The sequence below is a fragment of the Leuresthes tenuis genome, unplaced genomic scaffold (genome assembly GCF_036924035.1).
Source record: "Leuresthes tenuis unplaced genomic scaffold, fLeuTen1.0.hap1 SCAF_13, whole genome shotgun sequence".
Taxonomy (NCBI): Eukaryota; Metazoa; Chordata; class Actinopteri; order Atheriniformes; family Atherinopsidae; genus Leuresthes; species Leuresthes tenuis.
The window spans coordinates 7,902,974-7,923,710 of NW_027325367.1; the positions used below are offsets into that span (position 1 = coordinate 7,902,974).

The 20,737-nt window shown below is 39.5% G+C and overlaps 1 protein-coding gene across 1 annotated transcript in view; it reads right to left on the reverse strand.

Moving 5' to 3' along the window:
* rngtt (RNA guanylyltransferase and 5'-phosphatase) overlaps positions 1–20,737 on the reverse strand; it is an 85,643-nt gene that overhangs the window by 27,430 nt on the left and 37,476 nt on the right. The window contains exons 11-12 of the mRNA XM_072362272.1: positions 19,910–20,074; positions 1,761–1,829 (exon numbers count right to left, since the gene is read on the reverse strand). Coding sequence (XP_072218373.1) covers positions 1,761–1,829; positions 19,910–20,074 — 234 coding nt within the window. The remainder of the gene's footprint in view (positions 1–1,760; positions 1,830–19,909; positions 20,075–20,737) is intronic.

The following is a 20,737-nucleotide window of genomic DNA, read 5'->3' on the forward strand; positions in this document are numbered from 1 at the left end:
GGCGAGGAAGCCATTTGATAAATATAATCAGGTTTTTCTATGTCTAGACTGATATTTGAATTAAATTAGAACAATCTGTTTACATCTACAAACAGTGTGGATCATCTTCCTCACAGTCCACCATGTTGCACCAACAACGGCCTTTCATGGTGTTTGTGGCCACCATAATTTCACTGATAAGCCACTAAGGGCAGGATGAGGAAGTGGTATTTTATCTGGTTGCAATCTTTGACATCGCTGGTAGTTTAAATCATCTCCCACACACAATGCTGTTAGCATGAAGTAGGTTTAAGATGTTTTAGCTCTGGCATACACCAATACCATCAAAATCCTTATGCTAATAGTAATGCTTCCACCATATGGTGATAATTACAGGAAAGCCTTCATAAAATGACGTTCAGCTGCTTAATTCTTTTGATGGAAATTACCGACTTAGAGAAAAGGGCGGTAATGATGTTGGTTATCATAACATCTCTGATTATTCGCTTTAGGACCAGTGAGAAGTTGAAGTGACATAAAGTATATGTTGACTCCAGTTAGTCATGTCTGCGAGCTGAATTAAGGCAACACAAAAACTGTCTGCCTTTCTTGTTACGATTATGAAATACTCTCAACAGGCAGGTGAGTAAAATCAGAGGCTTCAGTGAACAAAGTCTTTGTTTATTAAGTTTCCAGCAGTGAATTTTACAAACGAGTTACCAGCTTGCTGTGAGGACACAGTTTGATTCGGCACCACCATCCTGTATTCTGCTGCACCAGTGCTGGGTGTTACAAACAGTGGGACTGGAGCTGTTCATCTAAGAAAACTGTGACTTTTAATTTACCATATCCAACTTTTTCTGAACCACATTTTCTTTAAAAACTCATTTTAAATCTGTGAAAGAGTGACAGAACAAATAATCAGCTGACCCATTAAATGGGTCGATATCTTTTATTTAGAGATCATCTGCATAAACCGATGATTTTACACCATTGGCTGGAGATTATTTCAACACAACAGCAACAAAACTATCATAAAAAGTGTATTTTTTATCATTTATGTACTAGATTTTGTGTTCTTTTCTTCTTTGCTTTATCATTTAACTTTATCTTTGTTGTGAATTTACTATATGATTGAATTAAAAATGGTCTTCTGGTGGCCTTGGTGTTTGTTGCACTTTAGTGTCTTAAACAGCCAAAAGAGAGAAAAATTTTTCAAAGGTCTAAAAGTCAAACCAGGCAGCTGCTTTGCCCAATACATTAAAATACATAGACTGGTTGCAATAGCTTAACATCAAGCTGAAACTAAAAATAACAAGCCGAAACTGTGGAGAATGTGCAAGACTCTTACCCCAGGTCCTTCCTGGATTAATGATATGCAGATTTATTTATATATTGCACAGAGGAGCATGGGCCCTTCAGCTCATCACAAAAGAAGAAAAGAGGAATGGTGTTACTGTCTGAGATGAAAGTAATTTTAATTTAATGTAAATTAGAATTCCACTGTTACACGACCCACCGTGAGTATGATTTAAGGTCCAGTGTCTCACAGAGAGGTCAGTGATTTTGTGAATTTATGTAGGAGTGAGTAGAGGTTGGAGTGTAGTTTCCTCTGTCATGATAGATGACAAAACTGGGACAGAAAGTGACAAATGGCTGCTGAGAGTGACAAGCTGTCCGATTCTGATGTAGAAGCAGGAAAAATCGATGTTTGACATTCAACCTGTGGCAACGGAGCTATGGGTATGACAAATGACAGGCTGACAGAGATGGATGCTTACCCCACACGGCTGGAAGATCAGCCCATCGACTTCATGGCTGACCTGGGACGTGAAGCTGCCTTCCAGGAGCTAAAAGAAAAATAAAGGAAAAGAAAATAGGTGTTAGGAGGGGACAGGATAACAGTCCAGCAAAACTGATAGATGACGAGAGTGGTAGCTGCAAGCTGTAGCTGGAATGACGTGAAATCACGTTGATTTATGAAGTGAACTACAGCCACAGAGCCTGCAAACAGCTGACAGTTTTTACTTTCAATACATCTGGAGGCAAACACTTAGAAAATCCTCAACTTTTAAGTGTACGTCTGATACATTTTATTCTTACATCCAGATATCCCTGAAACTAAACCCTAATCTTACTTTTTTTGGACAGACAATACATAACCGAGAGATTAAAATTTGTACCTTGACAGACCAGAAGGTGTCTGTCAATCTTGAATAATTTGCTTACTGACAGCTCTTTCAAATAAACACAACACTCCACTGTCAAGGCTTTGCTCTGTCACAGAGGAAACTTCAGGATATCTAACCGGCAGATTGTCTGCATGTAAGTCCAGTAACTACAGGAAATACAATTTACCTAAAACTATTTTCTAAAGATTTTGAGTAATGCATTTTAAAAACAGCATCTGCCCAATGTGGTCCCCAGAATCTGATAAACAAGATGCCTTTGAAAGCTTTATTCCCATCTGATAAACTTAAAAGTTGAAGCGCCGGCTCCATGAGGCCTGAAAAGCAAGTATACTAAAAGTTTCCTCAGGGCTGGTTGTGCCGCAAAAGCCAACAATGATCATTTCTGCCACATCAGAGACACTTAGTATTCATTGCCTGTAGCCCTACAACAACAAAGGATGACTTTACAGCTGCAAAATACTGAAACCTCCTCCCGATTTCCCTTGATGAGCAGTTAGATACCCCACAGTCTACTCATATCATGAGAGAATCTAAATTTGATCCACCTTCTTTGTCTGATGATGTCTAATTTGAAAGATGTAAACAAAAAGTGGATGGTTTTCAGAATTAGTAAACTAGCTGTGGTACACAATTTAAATAAAATAAAATCATATCATACCATATCACTTTATATGTGGCACACCTAAAAGTATGTAAATTACCCATGAATTATTTCCCCTTTGCACACATAGACGTACATGAAGCTGAACACTGAATTGTGTTAGTTACGATGATTACAAGGACTTCAGATCATTTATCATTACCATGATGACTACCATCATTAGCATCACAACACACAGAACAGGATTAACATCAACAAGCCTTTTAATCGTGTTTAAATACAATGAAAGGAGAGAAATAAAAACTTTTCACTCAAGAAGGACTCCTATATAATGAGTCTCTGAGGCTTTAGTGTGCTCGACAGAAGAGAAACAGCCAGGGTTAACTGAGTGCTCCACCTTCAACAATGTCTGAAAATGGAAGTGAATGAAATAAGACCTTCAAATCAATGTTTCTGAAGTGAAGAAGAGGTATGAGATTAAACTGCAACTGAATCTCAATCAGAAAAATAACATGAAAACAATCTTATGTGATGTTGGTATGTTTAGTTCGTGCTCATTGTGGGGAAAAAGACACATACTACACGGGCATGAACGTTGCTTGGAAAGTTATAAAAAAATAAATAAAAACAAGTAAAAACACATCCTCTACCTTGGGGAATGTCTGCTGTAATGTTGTGCCCAACTGCCAAACCTCCACAAAACATGGAGTAGAATTTAATATAAGATTTTCAAAGGGTACACTGTATGAGAGACTTTTATGAGGAAGAAATGTCAGTATAAGCAGTGCAAAATATGAATAATGTTAAACATGACTTGAATGATTAAGTATAGTGAGAATTGTGTCTCTCGAAAAACAAACTCTGCAGCTCCTCTCAGCTCAACAGAATCCTTTCAAATCATTGTTTTGGCAACATTCAGCATTGTTTTTACAGCTCACTGTGCTGGTCCCAGAAATAAATAGTATTAATAAGTTCATTTTTTGCTTGAACAAGAATATGTCATTTGAAAAAGCACCCGTCTTTCATCTATGATGGCTATTTTTGTCTTACTGTGAAAAGATTTGCACAACCTGGGGATGAGTCACACAAACTTCATCATATCTGTGGCAGAAATGTCAGAAAAGGAATTTCTGCAATGTTTTTTGTGAAAACTGAGCTTCCCTCTTCTGTATATTCATGCAGAGACTAAATATATGTAGTCATGCAGGAAATGGCCTTGGTCAATAAAAATGAAAGTGAATGCATTAGTGCACTGCAGTGGATATCAGGTATCATATCCAAGCCATCAGGATGAAATTAAGAAGAAAGCAACGCCTTTTACAATGCAGGAAGGTACTGGAACATGGATCAGGAGTGTTGTAAAAAAAACATCCTTTTAAAAGATTGAATCTTGTCTTCTGTCGGAATGAGAGACAAAAGAAACCCATCAGCTATACCCACTTTATCCTGCAGTGAGCCATTGGTGCTGGAGCCTGTCACGGCTGAAGCTGGGGCAGAGGCTGTGTACACCCTGGACAGGTTACCAGCTAGTTGCACAGACACACACAGACATCCCTTCAAGGTCGAGTTAGAACCACCAATAAACCCAACACAAATGTCTTTTTACTGTGGGAGCAGAACAAGAAGAAAACGCAGAAGCCCAGAAGGTTCAAAAGCAAAACAGCACTGCACTACGGACCGAATAACAATGATAAAAAAAATGTAAGAGTCTGCAGTAAAACCTTGGACAGTGGCATTAATGTGAATGGACACGTTTCTGCAGACCAAGGACACACGCTGCTCTTTACCCCACCCTTGAAAACTGCTCAGGAATGGTTCAGGGAACACAGCAAACGACCCGATGCACTGACCCTGCATCAAATCTCCCCCGATGCCAATTTGATTGCTCAACAGGATGCTGGGCAGGGCGCCTAAAACAAGCTAGATGCACAGAAGCCAAACGTTGAGAGCAGAGCAGCCAAAGCTCGCTCTTAAACATCCTTTTGCTAAATGCAGTTTTACTCACCAACAGAGGTCTCAAGTCCAGCAGACGTTTTGTCTAAACATTAACAATATTATGCAAATGGCTATAATGTTTTGGCTGATCGGTGTCAATTTGAGTAATTAAATCAACATCATCTGTGTAATATTTCTACTTATTTCCTGGTTTTGATATTCCAAGAGGCAGATATGGACATTAGCGAGATGGCAAATTATTCATAAAATATGAAGACCAAACCAAGTTATGTCTTCCATCACAAATACAACAAAGTGTGGAATAAAGTACAACATAATCTAATTTGGATTTGATGCAAGGCTGGTAAATCATGCCAAATATAGAAGCCCTGTGAGACTGAGAGAGACAGAGCCTCTGACGAAGGTTCGCTGTCCAGCGTAAGACCACAGCTCCTGCCTCTGTGATGACTGGTAATCTTTCAAAAGTCTCTTTGAAGTGAGCAGAATCCACTGTATAATACATCTAATTAAATTTGCCCTAAAGGAGATGTTTATGAAGCTTTGAAGAATGAACGAAGACAATCATAAATGTTAGACTTATCAGGTGAAAAACAGAAAGGGCCAAAGTACTGAGATCTCATCTGATATGCAGTTTGTGCCTCAAACTTTTGCAACTCTCTCACAAAACACATCTTTTACTCACTTTCTGAAAACAGACATTCTGGCATTCACGATAGCACTTATTAGAAATTTTAATCTTGATAAAAGGTTAAAGGAGCCTTGAATTTGGTGCTTCTCACCAAAACATTTGGAAAGCATTTTCTTCCTCAAACCGTTCCCAAAGCCAATTTTCAGGAATATTTCATAAAGCTTCTTTACAGAAAATAGTGTAAAGCTTTGAGAAGGTGCATCATGTATGCAGAGTCCAAACAACTTTCATTTTATCCAAAGACTGATTTGGTGACCCCTTTAGTCAAGGTCTGATGAACGATGCTTATTTTTGAAAGGAAGATTTTTTTTTTAGTCATTTGCCCTCCTAAAAATGTCTGTGATTCATTTTGGAAGAGGAAACCCCAAATTCTGGTTCCACTTTGGTTCTTCAAACCAAAGAGAGACCACACTCCCAAAAACACTTGGAAATATGAAATGATAAGCCAATCTGCTCCAGGAAGGCGAATGAAGTCATCAGCCCTTCGAGGAGTGTTGAACATATCAAACTGAAAGCTACAGAAAAATCCCCACTGCCTCCTACAATATCTACAAAGAAAGCAGAGCAACATCAGTGTTCTCCAGAATGACGAATGAGTCACAGCAGATCACACAAAGCTTGACAACCGTGCTGACATGGAGAAGGCAGATAGCCAGACTAAAAAGAAATGATGCCTTTATGAGGGAAGGGCATGTAGGCGGTAAGATCTGGGAGTTCCATTTCAGTTCTCTTGCCATTTTAGCACACCCACTCACCATCTTCGGCTCGTACAGTGAACCTTGGATGGAGCGATGAGCAGAAAGAAGACTTCCTCTCACACATCCTCCTACAGTAAGGAAGTTCCTTGGAGTGATCATGCAAAGGGGGCCAGAGACCCTGCTTTCATGCTAAACCTCTTCAGGAAGAAAGCGCAAAGCTGAGCCCACTAGATGTGGGATGTGTAGGCGGAGGTGAACAGCAAAGCCCCATTAAGAGATCAAGCTTTCGCTGCAGGCTCCAGGGTTGAGACGGGACAACGGAAGCACTCGGGGAGACAAATCAACTGCTAAAATGCTAAACAGTGCCTTTCCCTGGAGAGAATTACTGACGGGGTGATGGAAGTCATTGCAGTCACCTCTCCGGTGCTTTATGTTTGCACTCATTTCGCAGTGGGACACAATGATGACTGATACCCAATTTGCTGATAGCCTGATAGCATGGAAATGACAGAAACTATGACATTCACCTTCATTCTTATTCCCACTGTAAGCTGTCCTCTGCTGAGCAGGGGCGTGCTTTCCAAAGCCAACTAAAAAGAAACATCGCTTCGGCTTCTGTGCAACACTTAATCTCACTTAATAAAATATTATGAATAATTTTCAATTACAGCAAGCACAAAACTTCCTCATTCAAACTGAATCCACATGTAATTGATGACGAATCTATGTAAGATTGATAATAATAGATGGCAACGATCATAAGCTAGCATTTTATTTAGCACATTTGGAAGAGAGACCAGATACAGACACACAAGGAAGATTAAACGACAGCCACAGTGCAGTGACGGAAGTATCTTTCATGACTTTGGCGATAGTCCCTAAGGAAAGAGCAGTGGTTCAATCCCCTGCTTGTCCTAGCTCAAGTGTTGAAGTGTCACCTGGAAAAATAATGAGCAACATATTGCCCAAGACAAATGTAGAGACAGAGGAAAAGCCCTGCATGTGTAGACAGGGCTGATGGTTGCTGTCCGTGTCGTCTTCAGTCCACGCAGAGTGAAGGAACTTTAATTTAAACAGATGGACATGCGTGCAATCCTCTAAAAACCTAAAAGAGCGCAGTTCTCCCAGATGAAGCCCTGAAAGTAATCAGGGCAGACAACTGATTTTGTCTCAAAGAGGATGAAGCATGAAGACACGAAAAGTGAAAAGCACACATGACAGAGCACTTGAGACATCCTACAACTGGCAACAAAATGTGAAAACACGACGAGCAGATTTATGAAGCGCCAACAGAGAGGCTGCCGAAACATGTCCAAAGCATAAGATGGTGACCAAACTTTGGAAGGATATACAGTACATCTGTCTCAGTAACTTTGAAAAATGACAAACTTTAACAATTACTGAAAACTAGAAATGCACAAACAGCACAGACCTAAGCCAACTCAACTTTTGGATTAGAACGGCTCTATCGGCAGGTAGTGGCAGTGATATTCATCTGGGAAAAATTTGCAGCTCGATGTAAGCTCTGAAAAGTCATTTAGTTGGTTATGGTTTCGAGTATTTTTTTCTAAACAACTTCTATTTTATATAAAAGAGTGATAAAAAAGTTTTTAATTAATTTGTATGAAAAAAACAAAGAGTTTAACGGAGAGCTGGAATACTTTGAACTGTTATCTTTTACAATGTATAGCTTAGAGTTTCCCTGGCATTAACGGGGAAAATAATCACTGCACAGGCTGTAGGCCAACAACCTAATTATTATCTTTAACATCGGTATCAGTGCATCACTATAGAAAACTGCTACAAAAAACTAGGTGACAGACCCAGAAATTCTTGTCAGAGGAACTAGAATACAAACATCTCTTGTCAACAAAGAAGCACAATTGAAGCCTGTGATTATCTTTGTTTGTTCCTCACTTTGTGTTGCCAATCTAGAATATTCTCAACATTTACTCGCAGCAAAGCCAGACTCAACTGCAAAGACTAATTTAGAGTGAAACCTCAACAGAAAGTAAATAAAGGAAAAAGGTGGAACCACATTAATGCTAACGTGGCATTGCTTTTTGTCTGTGGAGCATCCTTGTAATTATACTTATTAAAGGATTAATTAACTTTTATGTGCTGTTAAATCAAAGTGTCTCATCAAGACTGAACAATTTATAGTTGCGCTACTACATTTCTGCTACCAGGCCATGTTTGTTTAGCTGTCTCGAAACCTCCCGCGAGGGTAAATTATGGCTGACTTGACCTTGAAACTGAATTACCACTTCTTGCTGTGGTGAACGATAATAGATTTCCTGATCTATATGCACAGGGCTGAAATACAGAATAAGTAAGAATGTGTGGAATGCAAACTAACGTCTCCATTATAGGTGCAATTTACTGGACCAACACCAAGGTCAACGCAAACGAGGAGGAGTCAAAGATTTACTCAGGACCCGATGGTGATGGTCCAGTGAACAGTTTTAGTTATGAGCTGCAGTGAATAATAAATTATAATAAGCAATATGTGGAGGTTTTACGGTTAGTTATGTATATGAAATATTTCTACCTTTTATGCTATGTTGGTGTATATAATGTTTGCATATAGGCTTATGCTGCATAATGCTAATAAAACAGCAAAGCTGTGTGTATTTTTCATGCAATATCATTACTTTCTTAGCACACCTGCACTGATATTATGCTCTCGCTATCCCCTCCTGAGGCCTTTGTGTTCTCCTGCTGTCTGCTCATCCTCACTGCTGTTTGGTGGTTTAGGCACAGGGGCTGAATCAAAGCTAGAAAAGTTGGATTGATATTCCAGTCAGACTATGGGGCCATTGCTCGAGAATCCTTTCAACCCTAAAGCCAATGGCCCCCTGTAGCCAGTGTGCAGTTGCGCATTAAATGAAAACCCACATCAGACTGTCTGGACAGGGCTGGAAAATCACCGACTGACCAGGAGTCAGACGTGGTTACGGAGAATTTCTTCAAAACAAAAGTCGTCTTTTGATGGATAATGGATGTTTCATAAAAATGATAAAGACAACATCGTATGCAATCATTTGGATTGACAAGGAAAGGCGGACAGGCAATTTAAGACCTGATGATTAAACTACTACGGGATGAGCTGAGACTCTACAATAATAACTGGACTAATAATAATAATAAATGACTCTCCTTTCAAATGGAGGGCATAAAGTCTATTTAACATTTTATATCATACTATATTTTCATATCATTATCACTTGTTCTGTTGACTATGAAAGAAAAATGTCTCTGGATGTAGAAAGGACAATAAAATCTTTTGTATCTTGAGAACTGTTTTTAGGACACTTGTGAAATATGCAACAATGCATGTGATGGAATCACAAGTGTCGTCACCACCACCAGAAAGGCTGCAGCCAAAAGGTGATGGCTGTTCAAAGATCCTCCAGACTTGAAAATAAAAATGTAAACTCGCCATCATCTGAGGTAATTACTGTATATTCCAAGCACAGTTACTGGAGCCTACACCATCTCTGATGCCCCACTCTTTAGCTCTAGCAGGCTTTAGGTTTGGGAACGTATTCCTGATAGGTTTAAAATGTAAGCTACTCTCTCCTGGACAGACTAAAATCTGAGAAATTCAGCAGGTTTCCATTCAATCAAGAGTTAAACTCCTGTAATACATCTGAAAAATCCAGACTAAAATAGCAAAACATAACATGACATCCAGGTGCGCCAAACCAAAGCTGTGCAACCAGGAAACTTTGATATTAGACCATTTTATTGTGTCTGCATGCTGCATCAGTGAGAACAGCTTTATAGAAAAACCATGGTGATGAAACTTCAGATTAATAAAGCTATGGTCACTGGTTAGGTTAGAAAGTACATGAATACAGAGATCCTGTAGTTTAGTAACAAGATAAATTAACTGCATTTCATTTATCAAAATTTGGTTGGATAACAGTTATCCCACATCAGCCATGGTAGATTTGAGCTGCAAGGCTGCGGCTTATTCTTTATATGTACCACCCCCATAATAGAATTCTTTGGAAACGGACAACTAATGACTTTAAAGGTAATATGAGGTAGAGAATAAACAAGACAAAATTGTAACGGTGGAGAACCTGTGAGAGCTTATGCTCAGCTATGCTACTGCCAGCTGAACACATCCCTCGCCAGTGTCTGAGAGAGGGAAGATAAACCAACTACCACAAAAGCAGTGTTGATATCAGCCCACACACTCAGAGACATTTAGCCACACTCATACGGACAGCAGACACACATTCAGTGTGAGGAGGCAACAACTGGGAGGCAGCCCTTCACTGAGCGCCAACAAAATACGGCTGGATTTAAGCGGTCAGTGGGAGAGGAAGTTGTCTGTCCTGAGGTAGAGCACTGGGGGGTGTGCAAGTGTCTGATAGTGTTTTCTGACAAATGAAGGTTAAGCCAGGACACAAAGACTGAGAGAAAAGGGTGAAGGGTGTGAAATCAAAAAAAGAAAAAAGGACATCCCGGCCAGTCGTCAAGCCATGGCTGCTGCAGTTACAGCACTGTCATGTTCATACATATCATGACATGAGAGTGACACGTTTACCTCTGTACACCGCCACAGTGGATTCTCTCTGATCTCTGAAGGAGGTTTAACAAGAATATTGCATTTTACCATTTAGGAATTAGTGTCTCTTTTTATTTTCTTTTAAATATGTTCTCTCAGTTTTCACAGGCTAAAAAATTAACTGAACAAAGTAAGTAAAAGAAAAGCAAACTAATTTGGCAGGATTAAAGGACTTATCTTTTACTGGGTATCGTGGGGTTTATTAATTCATGTCAGTGAGTGTTGGCCGGTGTTGTAAGAGCAATAAAACAGGTGCTAATGCAGTCGGCCTTCTTCACCTGTATCAACACGTGTTTCAAATTTATAATCATTAAGCTCCCCCGAGCAGCAGCCAAATACAAATTCAACACTTGGAATCAACTCCAAACTTTATTTCTCGTTAGTTGTCATGACGTGGCAAGAGAACAGGTCTCGATTGAAGGGGAAAGTGTGTTTGACTAACTCATGATTATTTGCAAAATAATCACACTTTTAATATATGTTCTAAATGCACCTTAAAGGGATATTTTTTAATATTCTAATCGACATAGGAGCAGAAAACTACGCTTGCTTTATGCAAATTCAATTATACTTTATTAATCTCCTCAGGGAAATTATATAGCTGCAGAATTAATTGTCATTAAGGATATTCTGTAGTTATAAATAGATAACAAAATAAAATATAAATCAGCTGACAAATTTAGAAAGTTGAAGTGTAGCAGAGAGGAAGGTGTGGTAGAAATCTTCAGAGTCCATCGGTGGGTTGGGATGCTGTTTCTGTAGCCTGGCAACAACGGAGTGCACATGCAGCAGTGGCAGGTAGCACAGGTCAACTGTCCATAGACAAAATGGACAGGAACTCACAGCCAACAGTTCAACATTTGGGGTGCAGACATGTTCCTCCTCGGTGACATGCCCAGGATTACACCATCTGTTGTTAACAAGCACTTTAATCGTCCTCCCTCACTTTTACCTCTCTGTCTGCAGTCTCTGTCTGCCCATAGACCGAAAGCTGAGGTGTAAGAGTTGTTCCTGCAACCCTGCCTCAATGAAAAAATAACATTGCCTTCCTGATATTCCTGCTTTGTCCTCACCAGAGGTCCAAGTTTGTCCATTTTATCAGGGTGTGATCTCAGGCTTCCAATGACGATCAAAGGAAGAAATGGTATAACCCTTTTTCTCCATTTTGTTCTTGTTCTGCATCCTCAAGGTCTTCTTTTCAACTCATCTTGATTTAGCATCTTATTCCAGGCATTACTTGGGCTTTAAAGAGCTCAGTTAGCTGTTTCAACAGGTTAACAACATTCCTGTTGCCATGGTTATGCATCATAACAGATGGTTGCCAGAGTTACAAGTAAAAGTCCTTCCAGTAGCGCAGCAACCAAACCGGCGTCGAAAAATGTTTCAGAAATCTGTGTTTTCACAGCAAAAAAAAAAAGAAAAAAAAAGCTCAAGAAGATGCGATGAAGGACACAGTACGTCCAGATCTATTTCAGCAGGCTGCCTGCCTCAAGGGCAGCACCACTCTGGCAGTGAATATAACATTCTTTCACACCTTAAGAAAATAATCTTACAGATTAGAACTGTGTAGGTAGGGTAGTCCAGGCATCTTTGTTGCAAACTACTCAGCGTGGTCTGCTTTTGGCAACAGGGGGTGGCGATCTCTGCATCAGCTGTGTGTTTTGCTTGCAAGTGATATTTAAGACTTGAAGTACTCCAATGATAATGCAATTCACATCGATAGTAGCGACATAACTTTGGTCTGGCTAATTATTTGCCAAAGTTTTGAAGATGAACTTGCCATTTAAAAGACCCTTTTTTTAAAAAAAAAATCTATTCTAGCTACATCCCTTCTTGATATCTTGCACTATGGGGAGGACCAATAATCATATTCACAGAACGTGCCTCTGTTAATCCCGTGGCATTAAGAGGAATCTTTCAGCCCAAATGAAAATATATTGTTTCCCATCCCGTACACCAATATTAAACAGAAAAGACTTTAAACTGAAAGAGGAATTTACTATTTCCTGGGATAAAAATGTCCAATGTCAAGTTTCATGAGAGCTGCAGCTCATTTTAACTTGTTTCTGAATATACTCTAGATTGTGTGCATGTTTCTGTGGAAAACAATCGCATTAGTTCTGTATATGTACATCGGCCAAGAGGCAAACTGCATGTTTTGTAAATTCAATTCGATTAGACTGACGAAATTATATTTATTTCAATAGTTCCACATTTAGCAAATAAAAAGTTTTTTAAGATTCTATATATTTGGATCAAATAGGATTTGTTTTCAGGAATTCAGTAAACTTTCCTGTTTATCTACTTTCTGAGAAAAACAACCTTAATAGCACTGCCTGTTCTGCCAAAAGCTACATTTTTCTCATGGAGCAGACAGTTTCAATGGTTGATTGCCAAAGCCCTGGAGCTCATTATATAAGGTAAAAAACTCATTTTGCACACATACAAGGTGATGTTCTCCAGTCTGTAGGGCAACACAGAAGTTGCTCGGGTCTCTATTATAATTTCACCTTTCAGTTTGAGTCAGTAAACAGTTGCCCATTTTAAACTTTAAGCACACATGCATTTTACATGATTATTATTAAAAAAACGCAGCTGCAGTTCCACTACTACCTCATATATTGTTTAAAAGCTTGGTATTGATTTACACAGAGCACAGAACTCATTAAAAAGCTTGAAAAGCAAAATATTCTGATTCAGTTTTTCCATCATTATAGAGTCAGCTGTGCTGGTTATCTCAGAAGGACCTTTTGATGACAGGGATGAAGGCAGGGATGTCATGACACGCTCATAGGTCAAATATAGGAAGTCAACATAAAGTGGAAGAAAGCTGAAACACAGAATTAACACAACATTTCAAAGAGGTTCTGAAGAAAAGCACCTGTTGCCCCGACCTGGAGGACGCACGCTTGAGTAACTCAACTCTGAGCCTGGGAGGAACAAAATGAGCAAGCAAGCTGTTACACTCGATATTGCCTCATTTTCAGCTGCTTTGCCAGTGAGTCCGACCTTTACTGTATAGATATGGCGTGCATCATCGGCTGTTGCATAATGTCTTGGAGGCTTTGACGAAATCTAAAAATTCTCAAGGCAACAGAGGTAAACAAACGTTAGTCATCAAGTCCATGTCGTGTGTTCAACCAAGCAGCATAAGCCCTTATACAACAGACAACATGTTTCCCTCTGCGAGTGGGTGCAGCAGCAGCAGGAGAAAGAAGGTGCAGGTTACAAAGAGCAGCTTGGTCTTGAACCTAACAGAGGAGGATGCGTGTATCACAAGGGGCAGAGGTGCAGCGTGATTTTCTTCTTCTTTTTGGTTGTGTACTCCATAAAGTAGGCAGGACATACAGCTGAGTGGTGAGATTTTAACTGTATCTCCAGCCAAATGATTCCCACGTTTCGGCTGTTAATTAGAAAAAAAATCTTTAGTGTAGGTTTAAAGGTCAATAACAGATTTTATATAATTAGTTCAGCTATTATCTTGCAATTAAATCAACACGGTAGCATGGCAGATACATATGCACTAAAGCCAACGCACCATATATAGATATAGAGAGAGATATATCTATATATGGTGCGTTGAAACAGCTAACTGACACATCTATCTTATTGACCACAAAAATCCCCATGGACTACAACAGCTCAGCTTACGACCTGTGATTCAAGAACAAAAAGTATGTTTGACGTTGTTTAAAGCACTAAGATAAATGAGGAAAAAATAATTAAAAAAATAAAATCTGTAGGCCCGGGGGTCTTGCTTCTCCAGTTTCAACAGCTGGAGAATTGACAGCTCATGAGGCGCGAGGTTAGTGAGCAACAAGGACACCAGCTGACTGACACCCTGCTATTAATGAGACATGATGCTCAGGAAGGAATACTTTCTTCTATCCTGACAACTACCCACCTGATTCAAGCGGAAAAGAAAGACTCTGACTTGTTTGTCCTCGTATAACAACAACAGAACTGTGGAGGGAGGTCTGCAAATAAAGAGTCCAGAGGACAGAAGTCTTGTTACAATTTGGACTCTCACTGTAACCAAGATGTGGATTCTCTAAACACAAACAAAAATAACAGCTTTACAAGAGAACCCATGGTGTACACTGACAAAAAAAAGGATCAAAACTGCCTTTAGACTTTCAGTTAAACTCTATAGAGATTACACTGTGTCCAGAAGCCATGTCTCTCCACATTTTCATGATAACCAAAGTCATTTGCTTTACTTAAAAATAACTTTTGGTTTATCTCACATCCTGCATGCAGAATATATCACAGATCTGATAAAGGTTGAAGTCATCTCTGAATCTGCAGCTGCTTGTCAGGTGAGGGTAGTGTTGAGGCCAAACACCGCTGACAGCGAGTGCAGCGATAATACATAAATCCAATAAACGCTGCTGTAGATAGTGTCTCTTCAACCTAATAACCAACTTGGCCTGGGTGTGACTATAACGGTGTCAGGAAACACACAGACAGAAGTATGAAACAGATACTGTCTAAATCGTATGAAAAGGAAAGGCAAAGAACCCAGAGGCATCTCACTGGAATGGATTCAATAAGTGTATACCCCAGAGGGAGAAATGTTTCGATATAAAATAAGAGCCATGCTGTCAGTTATAGATCGGTCACAACCTGTGCACTGCAGGACCGGGTGTGAAACTACAATGTGACAGATATCCCCGGCATGCCTGTCATAATCAGACACAACAGACTGATTGAAATTATTTGAGTTCGCCGCGATCCTTTAGCACAATTGTGAAAAATCCTTTTCATGGTTATTAGTGCCATTAGTGTTAATATAAACAAGTATTTGAATATGTGATGCTAAGAATGTAACAGGAATCCATCTGGTCTGAGAGCACATAAAAGTAATTTGAACTTTATGTCTTTGTACAGCGCCCCAAGATGATTTCTGTTGTGAAATGGCACAATACAGATGAACTAAATAACCGACTGTGACGAGCTAAAACACAACACATTTGCAAAAAAGCAATCTTGCAAACACTGGCAGCCGTCTAATGACCTTTTGGCTAATCAAAATGTATTTCCATTTAAACTATGACAGATGAAAGGACCAAACCACGCAGTGGAGTAAAGGTACAGTTTTAGTAGCTTACTGGTGGAAATGGATTCTGGGGAGCTTGCTGAAAGACAATATGTCTTCGAGGTCTGCGGCTGCATTCTAACCAGAGTGGGGCTCAAGCAACATTACAACCAGGCAGTGTTTGGGAGCAAGTCAAAATCCTGTTGTAATTCCAGCATCACCCTTTTAGGGTCATCATAAAACTAAGATGGTCCACAGCCTCTGGTGTAAAACAAAAAAGAGAGGGTAATGTTTCAATATAGAATAAAAGTTAATGTGTTCCGTAGTCCCTTCGACACACTTAAAAGACTACTAAAAATTCCACTTTTATCACCGTCCTGTTGACTATAGGCAACTTGGAGTCCAGTCAATTACATATTCAATAAATACACAGGCAGTAAAATAATTTAACTTACTGTTAAGTATGTAAAATATCAATTAAAACAAAAAGCTGCTCTAGTGGCAGCCTGCTGGATTAGCTCTGGGCAGATTTCATTGCATCTGGATGCTGTATATATGGAATGATTTATCATTTTCTTTACATATCTGTTATGATGTATAACCATGGCAACAGGAAAGTTGGACGTGGCAGCAGCTGATTGAGCTTTCCAAAGCCCATGTAATGCCTGGAAAAAGACCCAAAATCCAGATGAACTGAAGAGAAATGTCTAAGATGCAAAAAAAGAAAAAGAAAAAAGAATAAAAAGAGAGAGAGAAGATCTCATTTTTTTTTTCCTTTGGTCATCATGGGAAATGTGAGGTTAGTGGTGGATGAAATGGCCGAGCTTGGACACCTTACAAGGACACAACAGGGATATCAGGGTGACAATTTCTTTTTTTTAAGACTTTAATGGCTGCAGGAACAACTCTAACGCTTTTCTACAGATGGTTAATCCTACACATGCGACCGAGAAGCGTCTCTGCATTCCAGATGTTGAACTGCTGGCTATAAGTTGTTGCCAAGCTATAAAAACATTGAATCTCAGTTAATACCGTTTTAGGTGCTTTAGGGTCTCTCATTGACTGATTTCAGAGTGCATTAGCCTTGAAAACTCTTCACAATTTAGATTCTAAAGCAGGTAAATCCCATTAGCTGTTTTATATTCAGGGCATACACTAAATCTTCATCTTACCTGCTGTGAGAAGGTGAGCTCCCAGCTCTATGGAATAACTGCAGTCTAATCAAGTATTTAAGGAGGTCTATATCCAAGCTCAATCTTTGTTGAAAAAGAAATTCAAGCATGAGATCTCCTCTCAGGTTAGAAAAGTTATTCTTTTTTCCCTTCATCTGGTCTCCTCGGAGGAGCTGTGCGAGGTTCTGAGGTCATCGGAGGTCTTATGGGGGAAAGGGTTATTAAAACTGAGCCTAATTTCTTTCAAGATATGATGAATGAGTGTGGGATATTAGATGCAGTGGTGCCAGATTGTCTTTACTGACAATCTAATTTCCTTCAGTAATTTCAGCATCACCTAACTGTGACATTAAGTCAGGACACACCATTTATATTAATCATATGTAGTTACTGCATTTTCTGCAAATGTTTGACTCATTTCTCATTATTTTCTTGATGAGTTTAAGTATCTTCATAAATGTTTTAAAAGCCTTCGAATGGTTTGTATTAGTTATGTGGTGCATGATTAACAATGAAATTCCAGTGAGTCATTCCTTAACTTGGATTAAAAAAAAAAAAGAACTTTGAAACGAACAGCTACAGCTCTACATCTAAGTGCATTGTCCAGATAAAAACAAAGTCTAACAAGCAAAGAAGAAGGAGAAAATGAATAAATTAAAAAGTTTTTTGATATTTTTAAGTTATTTGACTTTCCCACAGGCTGTATGGAAATAGCAAACACCCTTATCAGCTTTTGGTTGCCTGAAAGTCTTATTACTACTTGCTGTAATCCAAGAGGGAACATTCATTTTTACCTTGTTAACTCATCCTCTGTAGAAATTATCAATACTATTCAATTCAGCATGCAGAAAAATTACCAGACATTCCAGTTTTGGCTTTATTTCTAATTCGGTGAGGGGAATAAGCGGGTCTCAAAAATATATTTGTCAGCCAATTTTCCAGGACATTTCCATTTAAGAAGCATGCAGAGCACATTTCTACATAAGTTGCCTCCACATCCTGGGTAAGACTTTATACTTTGTTAAAAGGCTAAGTTCAATATATTGCTAAGTCTAATATTTGCTCTGCCTGCTGGCCCACAGGAAAATAAAGCTATCGAGAAACGTCAGCATCAACATGGTTCTCCTCAGCCCTGACGTGTGACTGGATGGGTAATGTTTATTCTGCACTTCAGCATTCATGACATGTTTCCATCTTAAAAGACAAAAGGCTTGCATATACTTTCCCATAAAAACTAATCACATCTGCTTTGCATTTATTATTGGCTGGTCTGCACAACACTTTGTTCAACAACAATGAAATGCCAGCCATCACTGAGGTTATTTGATTTTAATGCGGCAGAGAAAATTCATGTCACGGCAAAAACTGATTAGTTTAGTTATCTAAGATAAAAGCTACTACATATTTTTTCCATTTAGCAAAGGAAATAAATGTCACCATAAAATACACATGATGATGGCTTTTGTGCTTTTTTGCCATAAATTTCTGCAGTGCTTTAGGTGACAGGTCTGGTCTGTATCCAGTAAAGTCTTTTTAGGATTTATTTCGCAAACTAAACCAAACCTCAACCAAGTCAATTCATCCGCAAAAGAGGGAAATTCCCCCGAATATATCTCATTATTATCTCATTGTCCAGATGTACAAATCCTATTAAACAAAAAAAAGGGGTCTTTGTAAGATAACTGCACAAATAGAGGAAGCAAAAAGAAAAAAACGGCCCCAACTGGGAGGGAAGTGGCAGCATGAATGTGTAAGTGTCTGACATGAAAAACAGCAGCTTAGCAACAGACAAAAGCCATCATACAACTCCAGCGTGTGACTGAAACATCCCTAGAAGGAATTTCTGGTTGATATGCCATGAACTGGAGGGCTGTGCTTCAATGAATTAATGAGCGACCTTCGAGTTTTCCTCAGTTAATGTCTCATAAAACAGAGATGGGACTGTATGGAGAGCAGATGGCCGTCGAGTAGCACAATAGAGCAGTCAGAAACCAGACGCGGTTCCAGTGACTTCATTTCCAGAATATCTTCATCTATATGCAGCTTGTGGGGGTGCTCACTTATAAAGGTTCTTAGAAATGTGGATAGCACAGGGTTAGACCAAAGGTAATACCAGCCTTCATTCTGAGAACTTTACAAAGTGCAAAAACACCAACATGTCCCAACATCACGCCCTCCCTGCAGTTTGATCATCTGTGAATATGCAGCGCCAAGATTTCCGACTAATCTTGGTCCAAGCAAGACATAAAATTAATTGTGTTCTAGCCTCCCACAGACCTGTGGAAAAAGGGCATGCGTACAGACCTTTGAGGAAGGCTTAACAGCATAAAAAAAGAAGAAGCCTTCCTGGGTTTTTTAAGCCTGTGAACATCACAGTGCTGCTGCCCAGTCCATTATCATTTATTTATTATAAAACTACCACCAAAAAAAGCACAAATAAAATTGATCGAAAGGGACGAGAAAAAAATACTTTTTGCATTACTGACCAAATTCAAGCCACGCAGGAACCAGGCTCTCAACAAAAGGTCATGAAACCCTGTTTTCTACAGTACCTACAAGCTCATAGGATAATAAACACCAGCAGTGTGCTGTAGCATTGGCTCCCACATCTCGAGGGTGTGTGAGTCCCGGTGGGTAAAGGTCTACATGCCAAGCACTCATTTGTGAGTTCCCTTCTTCCTTCCTTCCCTTGAGACTGTCCTTTCCATAAGATAAAAGTGCATGGATGTGTTTCAGCTGCTCTTACTCTGGCCTCTCTCCTGGGACCAATTTGCCCTTGAAGAACTGTTACTCTGGAAAAAAGCTCTTGGGAATATAAGAGCGTACTACTCACAGACTTCATTCGAGCATACAATACGTACAGCGTTTGGGTGCCTGTGTTTCATGTGTCTGAGTCTGTCTTTGTGTGAAAAGCAGGGATGGGCTATGACTGCGTCACTTCTATCAAAGTAATGGGGAGGGGTGCGGGTTGGAGAGTGAACAGAGCATTTTGGACCAGTTTACCTTGCGTGATGCATTAATGTCAAAGAAGGGTTTATTTCGGACACTGAAAGGCTCCTTGGTTTTGTCAATCTGTCCAGTCTTCATCTTTTCCATCCGGGGAGAAATGATTTCCTTTTCTATGCATAACAGCCGAATATTAAAATCACACTGGCCAACAGGCTGTCCCTGAAACAAACAAACAAGCAAAAAAGAATCTGTTATCTTAATGTACATTTGTAGTTCAAACAACCATGCAAGACAGTTTTTTGTACTTTGCTAATAACACAATGACAAATAATTACTATATACAAGATTTAGATAAATAAAGCAGTAAGCAGTCCTCAAACGGCCTTTCTTTGGATTTAATGGAAAATTCTATGGTTTCTATAGGCAAAAAAATCGAAGAAATCCCACCGATAGACACAAGAACATTATGACCAACAAACGCAAAATGGTGGCAATCTTTTAAGATGGCAAAGCAGAGCAAAACATTTGCAAGGATCATCTTAAACCCATCCACCCATCTATTCTCTATACTCGCTTAATCCAGTTCAGAGTCATGGTGGGGCTGGATCTCAGCTGCCGATGGGAGAAAAGGCGGGTCAACAGAGACAAACAACCGTGCGCACGCACACACACACACACACACACGCACACTCACACTCACACTCACACACACACACACACACTCACTCACACACTAAGGTAAACTTAAGGTAAGCCCAACTAAGGTAAATTTAGAATCAGCAATTAGCCAAACGTGCATGTCTTTGGACTGTTTGAGGAAGCTGGGCCCCAGCTGAGATTTAAACCAGGAACCTTCTTGCTGTGAGGCAACAGTGCTAACCG